The following is a 10,205-nucleotide window of genomic DNA, read 5'->3' as shown; positions in this document are numbered from 1 at the left end:
TCCAAGCCCAAGACGCAGACCACATCAGGTAATAGATCAATAAGCACAGGAAGACAAATGTTCTGCTAAAGAAATTGGTATGCTTGACAAGGACAAAAACTCACATGTGATCTACGTGATCTTGGGATCCAAATGATTGCACTGCCATCACGAGAGCACGTCACTATATTGTCATGATTAAACCTGAAGATCAACCAACATATAGAAATTCTTATTACTGAACAAGTGACTCGCAAACAATTCGAATAAAGACAGGAAAAATACAAGTACTTGTTAATAAACGAAACATAAGATCTGATGATAACAGACAAACCACGTATTTTTGAATTTTGGTAAAGCATCCTCCTTTGAGGCATCAGTGGAGAAAAAACGGGCGGCCACTGCACAGCCACTGCATTCCAGCAGAGCAAAACATATGAGCACATAAAACTCAAATCCGAACAGGAAAAAAAATCAACTCGGACAAACCTGAATTGCACATAATTCACATCATTCTCATGACCAGCTAAAATGTCTATCTCATGATTAGGTTGCTCTGAATCATCCGTGCTGGACTTACAAGCATTCCAAACCTGAATAAGATGCACACACCACAAGACAAAAAGATATTATATTGCACAAGGACAATGGGTAGAAAGAGCATGCAATACCAATAACAATTTTAGCTTGTATTCAGATTTGTATTCATTATAAAATATCCCCAAAGTTGATAGTATTTATTATGTTGCAGGAAATGTTTATGTGAGAACACATGAATTTGATAAGAACAGAACATAAGTTAACTCAGAAAATGGACTGTACCCTGGCAAGAGTGTCCGAGCTGCCAGTGACAAAAACAGTTCCGCTAGCATTAAATGCACAGCAGAAAATCTGGTGGGTCTGTTGATTGGTGCTGGATGAGGGTACATTATTCCTCCCTAAAGCATTGAAATTTCTCCATATGAAATATTAAAAAATTGACAAGAAAATAATTCAATAGAACCAGCAACCAACCAGCTACAGAATCAGAAGGTTTGGGTACATATATTCGTGGACTGAACTGGGAATATCTAGCATCCCAAATTCGACAAGTTCCATCATCAGAGGATCTGCAATAGATGATATATCTCAATCACCAAGTGGTACTAGAATTTAAGTCGACCAAGCAACATGATTAACCAAAGAATAAGACTCACGACAAAAGTTGATAAAAAGCGCCTGGTCTAGGACTGAAAGCAATAGCCGTGACAGCTCCTGTATGACCTCTCAATACAGAGATCGGTAACCCATCAGGTAGGCGCCACTGTCATTAAGAAAAATGGTTACTCATATACTCAATCAGGGAAATAAAGAGAAAGAATTGCTTTCAGGAATCTTACAACTCGGATTACGCAGTCGTTTGAAGCAGAAGCCACTAAAGTGTTGTTGAAGTTAACAGCCAGGTCAGTGATGTCACCCTTGACGCAAAATATTGACAGATTTAGACAAATGAACCAAGAAAAGAAAGAGAAATGGGCACGCCTCAAGACAATTAATATGATATGTTACTCACTTCATGTCCTCGGCAGCTGGCCAAGCAATAAGCAGTTTCCATCGACCAAATTTTAACAAGACGATCATCAGAACCAGTAATGACATATCTCCCAGAACGATCAAATATGGCTGCACCCAAGCAAATGTTTTAGATTGATATCTAATATCACTGCTCACAAATGGATTACATCTCGAGACATGAATCAATGCTTTAAAAGCATGTATATATAAAATAAAATTTCACCACTGCTGAAGCAATCAAATGCAGGCTGAGCGAAGATGTAATAACAGAAACTACCATTAATTCTTTCAATTCAACATTGAGAAGAACCCTCTTAATATATATTGCAAGATCATCATTTCTAAAAAGGAAGCTTTTGATTCCATAGTGCGTTGGTTACATGCAGAAATCAAAGAAATATAAAGAAAACGAAAAGGCAAAAGTTACTCAGTTCAAGCCCAAAATAGCACGGAAATATGCTTCTACCAAGTACCAACATGATCCTAATCCATGATACTAGAAAAACATAAAAAGACCATCTAAGTATGAACATAAATGTTTACTTGCAATGTTAAAGGAGAAATACATATAAGTGTATGTTACCGCAATAAACAGCATTACGATGTCCTCTGACTCTTTTAATATTCTGCATCTTCTGTACCATAGTTGATGGTTTTGCAATGGCATAACAAGCAGCACGAGTAGATGGCGCACGGTGATGTCTAGAAAAACCACCACCAATTTCCCTTAAACTTAATCCACGCACTTGATCTGCCAGTCTGTGAGGCCAGCGCATGTAGCGTGGGGGATGTCTATCTTTGTGGTCCCTCTCATTTTGATCACCTTGAGCAAGAGAGAGCTATCAGAAACTTCCAGAGGAACTAACTTAAAACACGGATAAATCAGGAATGGGTAATATCTATTCAATCTACTTTTAAGTTGTAGACAGTAGCATACAGGCCAGAAGAGAGAAATATATCTTCTAACTAATATTACATACTGGCCAGAAGAGAAAAAGATCCAGTTCCCAAGAGAGTTGGAACAGTAGCTGCATTCAGTACATTTCCACCAGTCAAGCCTCGTGAAGGAGCAGTTGCACCTAGCATTAATTGCTTCAGAAGCTTTACCAGGTGATCTTTTTCAACATGGGGATGCCTATGAACAAGTCAAATTGTATTACCAAACAATGACAGTCCAATCAAAGAAGAAAATGAAAGTATGGGTAAGAAGTAGTAATAATCCCTGCCTTTACCTTTCCACCAGCTTATTGTAACTTAAGGGGAAAGATATGCCGTCATCATTTTCATCTCCACTGTGCATGCCACTACGTGAATACCATGCATGATACCTTCTAGGTAAAAGTTGGTGCTCCAGAAGTTCATTCCAGAACTGTCCATATGTCCTGTGGCACGGTCCAGCTGAGAGAAAATGCATAATAAGAAAATATACCTCCCTGAGGTCAATATCAACATCAGCTTCGGTAGGCCTTTTTTGCACATTTGCTTCATTGGCTTTCCCATTCTCCTTACTAGAGAAAGTCAAAGATTTAATATTGACCGGAGTTGCATTGCCAGTGCTAGAGTATTTCCGAAGAGCCATATAACCTGAACAGTTTGATACATTACAGTTAACAAAATATTCCTTCAGAAGGATAGGATAATCTACAAATATTTAGATTTGAGAAAATTTTCAAATATGCACCAAAATTAGTAATGTACTAACTTCAAAGTAGCATCATGCATCCCCATGCTAAGAACTTCAAAGCTAAGATTAACTCCATAGTAGCTAACCAAAGAGAGGTAATCCATAATCCCAGTAAATATAAGAGGTATCAGCAGAAACAAAATCTTCAATGGTAATATACTACCAAAACTGAAAATGATAAAGAGAAGGCAGAGCTCCAAGCTAAACAACACGAAATAATACCACAAAAATATCCTATATGGCAGGAACATTTGCCAAACCAAATATAGCTCACAGTTCATAATCCTCCAACCCCAACGGAGAGTTAAAGAATAAACCCAAAACAACCTAAAATAAATTTCTCAAATTGGTTCATTGACCACATTCATGAATCTACACTACAGAGGCTCTCGATCAAAGCAACATAAACCAAGAAACACTTACATCAACACGAATGCAAAGCCACTTTGAAATTGTATAACCAAAATTACACATTCCAAATGAATAACTATGATTGTTTAAAGATTGCAAACATATAAATAAATCAAAAGAACAACACTAAAACTTAAAATATCCCAAGACTCCAAAGGTTTCGAAGTAAAAAGAAATGTACATACCGTTCGAGTTCTCTGACCACGCCAACCCAAGACTTTAAATTCCAAAACCCTGACAAAACATCTCCCATGCGCATCACACTGTAGCATTGAGAAACAAAACCCTAAAATTTTAGTTCTCCACACTTCATACTGCCACAAAACAAATAAATATACAATAATAACACAAGAAAAATCAGGCAATTTAAGATCTAATCTACAGCATGCAATAAAACCCACAAAATTCTGGACACTAAGAACGTGGGAAACTGAAGCGCCCCCCTTTCTCTAGGGCTTCTAAAAAAATTATATATTTACCTGTAACGCAGTGCTGCAAGCGAGGGAACAATGGAGTTTGCAACTGAGGCAAAGAGGAGAATGGGGATCGAATTTAACAAAATTTTGGGAAATAAAGTATAATTTAATATCTTATTCTACATGAAATTTAAAAGGGGTAAAGAAATAACAAGAAAACGAGAGAATTGAGGTTGAATTTAACTAATTATCATTAGATATATTGGAGGGAGCTCTGAGTTTTTGCATACACACTGTAGTTCGGTTTTTGTAGGAGAGAGAGAGTTGGAGAGAATTGTAGAGAGAAGCGAAACGATGCGTTTCTTCTTCTTTTTTTGGGTTTATATATCTTTACGCCCACTCTTCCAAAAGAGATACCTTGAGTTTGGAAATATTTGAAGATTTGGGTTTTTGCATTTCAGTCCTTAACGTTTTCTTAAATTACATTTCAATCATGGGATTTTTTTAGTTGGTATTTGGAACCACTTGTGAGCTACACAACTAAAACATCTTGTAAGATTTTCGAAAATTTATAAAATATTAATTATATTTTTCAAGAATGAATTTATACAATTCAAAAATAAAATGTTATGGGTCCATAATTTTTAAAATAATTTAAAATCTGAGAACTTTTATTACAATTTTAATGAATTTCTTAAGTTTGGTTATATTAATTATAAATTTGTAGCCAAACACACATTATTAAATAGATTAGCTTGAAATTCCCTTATCTTTGTAAAGAATCAAAATAATATGAATTAGAAGCTTTAGGCCATCATTATTTATTATATATTGATTTTTTTATCTCTTTGTAAAATTAAATTTTATTAATAATTTGATTGAGTTGACGTCACTTTCCTTTTAAACGAAGAGAGTCTTGAATTTAAAATTGAGTTGTCTTCTAATTCCACCCTCACTGTACTAAAAAATAAAATAAAAGGCGAATAGCAATTTATCCCCCTGTGATATTGTTAATGAGTACATTACTCCCTTCTGAAAAAAAAATAGTAAAATACCTCTTATACTTTTTAAAATGAAATAATTTACCTTTTTATACCAGGAGGTAAATGTTAAAATTCATAGAAAGGTAATTTGTTGTATTTTAAAAAATATATGGAGGTAAATCGCTATTTATTTTTTCATAAGGGGATAAATTGCTCATTTACGATATCATAAGGGGGTTGTTTACATTTTTCCTTAAGAATAAATAAGTAAAATTTCATATTTCTTATAATTCTTTAATTATTCCCGCGAATTGCATGCAATTATTACTGTTATTATTATTATTTTCTTTTTTGTATTTCCCACTTTATCTTTGAGGCAATATTAATTGAAATCTTTTAAGTACGTACTGCACATTACTTCAACAAATATATAGGAGACACCGTTGTCTAATATTTACACAATAATTACTACATCTTTAAAAGATAATAAATTTAAATTTCCAACAACTTAAATAATACTCTATACAACAATATAAACACAACAAAAAATTGATCAAACCTATCTTTTATGTGTACTAGAACTGATAATTGATACATCAGACTTGCTACAATATTTGTGTTTATATGAAGGTGAAAATATAAGTTGAGATTTATTAAGTCATTGTCGTCGCGTTCAATTCAAACATTGAATATAATTAATTATTAAATTACTTTATTGTATTATTTAATTTATGTTTTTGCATTTTGAGTGAAAATACTAGTTCAATTGTCGTTTTTTTAAACAAATAACTAACACATTTTAATTTTCTTTTGGTACAATTTAACTCATTTTCAAATCAATATGCAAACCAACTATTTTATAATCCAATTGCTCATGGACCCGGCCAGACCCGACCCGCTACTCCACCACATTGACTTGACCCAACAGACACATTTGCCGCCTTTACGGTTACGACGTCGTATGCTACTAAATCTTATTATATTACTCCCATTTAGTATCTCCAAACTCAGTTGAATTCAACGAAAACTCAGAAAATCAGAACGAAAATTCAGAAAACCCAGAGAGGAGTGTACGAGATGGGATCGCCTGTGATAAGCCCAGAGGATGTACTGGAAATTCTCATGAATGACGGCACAATCGACGCCATCCGGTTGAAAATAATAAATCAGCTCAAAGCCAATGTGAGTTCTTCTGCATGTAATTTATTTTTGTCTTTAAGATTGTATATAGTTTTTAATTTTTCATTTGTTTCCTTCAAATATACTTTCTCTTTTGACGAATTATGTTTCGCCAGTGATTTTTCTATGAGTATATTCCTCCACTGATATACTCCGTCGCTTTCCTTTTTGGTGAATCCTATGGAATTTAGATTTTTTTTTTTCTTTTTGTGATTTGAGGAACTAATTTTGGAGGCAACGATTATCCGTATAGATATGCAGCTTCTAGTGCATGACCTCTGTTTTCTTAGAGGTTTCCTTTTCCCCACCTTTTTTTGGTGAGTCCTAAGAATTTCGGATGGAATTCTTGTGGACTTGATGTGATTATACCTGCCGGGATATGTTGAGAGTAGCTTTTGTTGTTGCTGCTGGGGGGCTTTTTTCTTTTTGAAGTTCAGGTAGTTCAGATGGAACTTGATGGTGCATCTGCATGCTCGGTGAAGTTATTGCAAGGGATGATTGCATATAATTTTTTGGTGGGTTTTTATGGCATTGAAATATTTTGCACATTTTGGTATAAAAATGTGGGCTTTATATGTTTAAATTTAACTGCTTTGGCGATATTATGCCTAAGTTCAGTAATGCTCCATGCAGTTTATGGCAGTTGTAGGTGATTTCGTTGCTAAGGATTGATCTATTCACAACGTGCTGATAGTTCGTCGAAAGATTTGGATGCGCAGCATTGATGCATGTAAACTTTTGAGCACGTGTAACGAGTGATATGCATCATTCTGTTGGTCCCTTTGTGTGGTGTTGTTTTTATTATTTTTTGCTTTCAAGTAAGAGAATCTAGATTTGATTTTATCATTTCTTCTGTAGAAGGGATCATATCTTTCAGTTTATTACAATTTTCTGCCTTCATCGTCATCCTCAAGATGGGAAGGAAATCACTAGAAGTGTGGCATTTTATCTTTCTTTTCTCTCATGTTTTTCTGCTTTCCCCACTTCTCGAAATGGGAAGAAATCAATTTGAGTATCACTTTGTTAGAATGATTCTTTAGTTACCTGAATCTTGAGTGGCATGACCTTGCTGTTTATGTGAGGTTTGGGTAATGCTTTACGGTGTCCACAAGAATTACGAATGCAAAGAGAGTAATTTGGTTGCTTGAATTTCCCTATGGGTCCCATCAAGGTCCTCCAACCTTTCCCAACCAAAATAATTTCTTGTCATAATAATGTTGCTAGCATATAAATTGCTATAATTTGAGAAGGAAAAGGGTGCGGTTCGTGAGTTGGTATGTCCTATGACATATTAGGGTTATAATGAAAAACTTGAAAAGAGAAAGAGAAAGTAGACAGGTAATAACGTGATTTAGCCCTTTTGCCTTCCTTCACCTATAGAGTGAGGCCATTTGGCTCACATTAGTAAACAACATGCCAAAGGGCTTTCCATCTTAAGTTTGAATTACAGTCACCACTAGCGTATATGTGGTGGACATATAAACAACTAGAGGAGGAATTAACCATCTTATGTCATAAAAAAAGCCACATATACTTCCATAATTTGTGTACAATTTTGTAAAAATCATCTTATAAATTATCGGATCTTGTGCTGTGGTCCTCAACACTATGCTTGGTGATGATTAACAATATCTTTGACATGTCTTTATGTTGCTACCTTTTCCTCTTAAAAAACCTTTTCATTTGTGTGTTTTGATGCTCATGTAATCATGTTTCTAGAAAGTTTGGTTATTTTGTGCATGAATTTAGAAATGAATGGCTTTTTCTAAGTTGACTTGTGAAGTATGGATTAGTAGTAGAAGCAAAGAAAATAATGGCTTGTATGTTTTGCAGGAGGAGTTGAAGAGTAATACCATTAAAATGGTGGAGCAGAGTAAGGTTCTCAATACTCCTGGTGCTGAAAAACAGACAAAGCGAGAGTTGTTTGATGCACTTCGACAAGAGCTTGAGTAAGTGATTACTGCTCTTTTCTCGTTTTTTGTAGGATTATGCTTGTGAGAAGAGTGATTACACTATTTGCGAGATGCATATGTTATTATGAAGTGTCCATGGTGTTGCTTTCTGTTTGTTGGTCCACTAGGTGTGGTTGCTGTGTATCTGATTTATTTGTTAACTATAGTTTTATGATAGGTGCTAGGTGCAATTAGTCATGCAGTTGTTCATTGCTCAAACTAAAGCCAAAAATCTTCGTTGTCCAGTTCCTTTGTTTTTCTTGTTTATCCATCTTTTGTATCAGGTGTATTATGTGGGCTTGCATGTGAGTTCATCTACTTCCTGGCTCTTGCTAATTTTATCCTGTCATACTTCTGTGGATTTGTTGAGCTTGTGATGTCCAGATTCAGCATGTTGCTTTATTTATGTTGATGAGACAGTAGCATATACAAACTTGCATATCTCATTGCCTATTCATTGGAAACCAGAACACAAAATAGAAGAGTTGATGTGGTTGGCAAATATATGCAGAACTCCTGTACTTGAGAAGGCTTCCATATCAGTTTGGGAGTTAATCTTGGATCAGAATGGTTTGGGGAAGGAGATCAGTGACACTGTTGAGAGAGTCTTTTGTCAACTGAGTGGCCGTGAACCTCCACTGCTTCCTAAAATGAGCAGTGAAACCCAGCCAGAGAAAGAAAAGGAGGTTGCTCCCTCGACCTCGTCCAAGAAAAGAAGTTTTAACGACATGAGCAAGGACGATGCAGATGGAGTTGCACAAGAATCAGGCAATGGACCGCTGGTGCCTGAGAATATTACTGCAGTGTCGTCACCCAATCCCAGAAAATAGGATGTACTTTATTATCCATTGATCTGGCTAACTTGCTTCTTTCATTAAACCACCAGGCACAAACTCAAAGAGTGCTCTTAAAGGAAGAAATGTCATGACACAATTCTTCTAGAGAAGCAATAACCCGACACTCGAGGCTTTCTTTTTCAGTGTTGTGTTATGTATATTCATTAGAGTTGTTATTGTTAAGCCCTTGTTTGCTGTTCGCTAATTAGGACAGTATTGTAAGATGACTCCAATTTATTTATTTATATTTTCCAATGAATTAGTTGCACTGATGTTGCTTGGATCGATTTGAAGGAATTGGTTGAGGAACTATGCGAGGTAGAAACTCAAGGATGGTTTGATTAACAGGAGGAGTTGCATTACTTCTGACTCACGGATTTGTAAATTTCCTGAGGCAGTAATGCCTTTTTCACCGTGTCTTTTGGCTTCCTCACTTATATGTAGGTAAAACTTGGAGTCATTAGATAGTTACAGCAAAGCTTCCGGCAGGCCCAAATTCTGTCCAGGGTCGTTGAGTGAGTACCTTCGTAGTTAATGTGGTTATTGATGTTGATTAATACTTAATTAGCATAATCTTTCAACCAAGTGGCTGTAGTTTAGTGGTAAGAATTCCACGTTGTGGCCGTGGAGACCTGGGCTCGAATCCCAGGGCTGTAGTTTAGTGGTAAGAATTCCACGTTGTGGCCGTGGAGACCTGGGCTCGAATCCCAGCAGCCACAACAAGTCTTTTTCTTTTGCGTCATTTACTTATTAAACTCTTTTTAGGCTTAAAAATTTCAATACCGATAAAGAGAGGTAAAAAGCTGAGGCCATGGATTTGTGCATGTTACTAGAGTTATTTACATCATCCCATTTTTAGTTACCTTTTTATCTCTCAAATTAAATATGAATGGCACTGGCGTCCGCCAACATTGACCTATGCCTACCGCTACCCCCAATCTTGAGGGTGAGGGTGAGGTAGCCAATTTGTTGTTTTCTTGCTCTCTACATACTTTTCCTAATTGGAAACGTAACCTTATTATCAATTATTATTTTGTAGTGACAAATGACTACAAGTTCTTCAAGATTATAATTTGAATTATATTTGGCCGAATTAAAATTAATTATATGACAGTGCAGTATACTTATTGTATAATATGATAAATATATCACATTTATTTTATAATTTATTTAATTCTTTCAAACTTGATTTTAATGAGAATTTTTCAAGT

The 10,205-nt window shown here is 35.5% G+C and overlaps 2 protein-coding genes across 4 annotated transcripts in view; one reads left to right on the top strand and one right to left on the bottom strand.

Moving 5' to 3' along the window:
• Window positions 1-4,416, bottom strand: part of LOC105178900 (bromodomain and WD repeat-containing protein 3-like) — a 12,954-nt gene extending 8,538 nt beyond the window's left edge. Inside the window, exons 1-13 of the mRNA XM_011102476.2 lie at window positions 4,108-4,416; window positions 3,814-3,891; window positions 2,766-3,117; window positions 2,514-2,668; window positions 2,117-2,356; window positions 1,532-1,641; window positions 1,359-1,436; window positions 1,176-1,282; window positions 994-1,088; window positions 802-917; window positions 469-572; window positions 314-391; window positions 89-183 (exon numbers count right to left, since the gene is read on the bottom strand). Coding sequence (XP_011100778.1) covers window positions 89-183; window positions 314-391; window positions 469-572; window positions 802-917; window positions 994-1,088; window positions 1,176-1,282; window positions 1,359-1,436; window positions 1,532-1,641; window positions 2,117-2,356; window positions 2,514-2,668; window positions 2,766-3,112 — 1,525 coding nt within the window. The 5' untranslated portion in view covers window positions 3,113-3,117; window positions 3,814-3,891; window positions 4,108-4,416. The remainder of the gene's footprint in view (window positions 1-88; window positions 184-313; window positions 392-468; window positions 573-801; window positions 918-993; window positions 1,089-1,175; window positions 1,283-1,358; window positions 1,437-1,531; window positions 1,642-2,116; window positions 2,357-2,513; window positions 2,669-2,765; window positions 3,118-3,813; window positions 3,892-4,107) is intronic.
• A 1,614-nt stretch (window positions 4,417-6,030) lies between these two features.
• LOC105178899 lies at window positions 6,031-9,281 on the top strand. Of its 3 annotated transcripts, none has more exons than XM_020699451.1 (4): window positions 6,071-6,209; window positions 6,840-6,936; window positions 8,040-8,155; window positions 8,670-9,281. In XM_020699451.1, exons 2-4 carry the CDS (start codon window positions 6,931-6,933, stop codon window positions 8,986-8,988), a joined length of 441 nt encoding a protein of 146 aa, XP_020555110.1. In that variant the 5' UTR covers window positions 6,071-6,209; window positions 6,840-6,930; the 3' UTR covers window positions 8,989-9,281. The 3 variants fall into 3 exon arrangements, with proteins under 3 accessions (XP_011100776.1, XP_020555110.1, XP_011100777.1); XM_011102475.2 differs by lacking the exon at window positions 6,071-6,209 and adding an exon at window positions 6,253-6,721; XM_011102474.2 differs by lacking the exon at window positions 6,840-6,936 and having other exon boundaries at window positions 6,031-6,209.
• Window positions 9,282-10,205: the final 924 nt, after the last annotated feature.

This window comes from Sesamum indicum, unplaced genomic scaffold (genome assembly GCF_000512975.1).
Source record: "Sesamum indicum cultivar Zhongzhi No. 13 unplaced genomic scaffold, S_indicum_v1.0 scaffold00109, whole genome shotgun sequence".
NCBI lineage: Eukaryota > Viridiplantae > Streptophyta > Magnoliopsida > Lamiales > Pedaliaceae > Sesamum > Sesamum indicum.
Note: the sequence above shows the minus strand (reverse complement) of the source record. Positions and strands in the feature narration are given on the sequence as shown.

Bases quoted from the DNA above. Each gene is read 5' to 3' on its own strand.
- LOC105178899 (XM_011102474.2), top strand. From the start codon at position 6,105: ATGGGATCGCCTGTGATAAGCCCAGAGGATGTACTGGAAATTCTCATG. The intron at 6,210-8,039 runs GTGAGTTCTTCT...TATGTTTTGCAG, and splicing joins TAAATCAGCTCAAAGCCAAT to GAGGAGTTGAAGAGTAATAC. The intron at 8,156-8,669 runs GTAAGTGATTAC...AAATATATGCAG, and splicing joins GCACTTCGACAAGAGCTTGA to AACTCCTGTACTTGAGAAGG.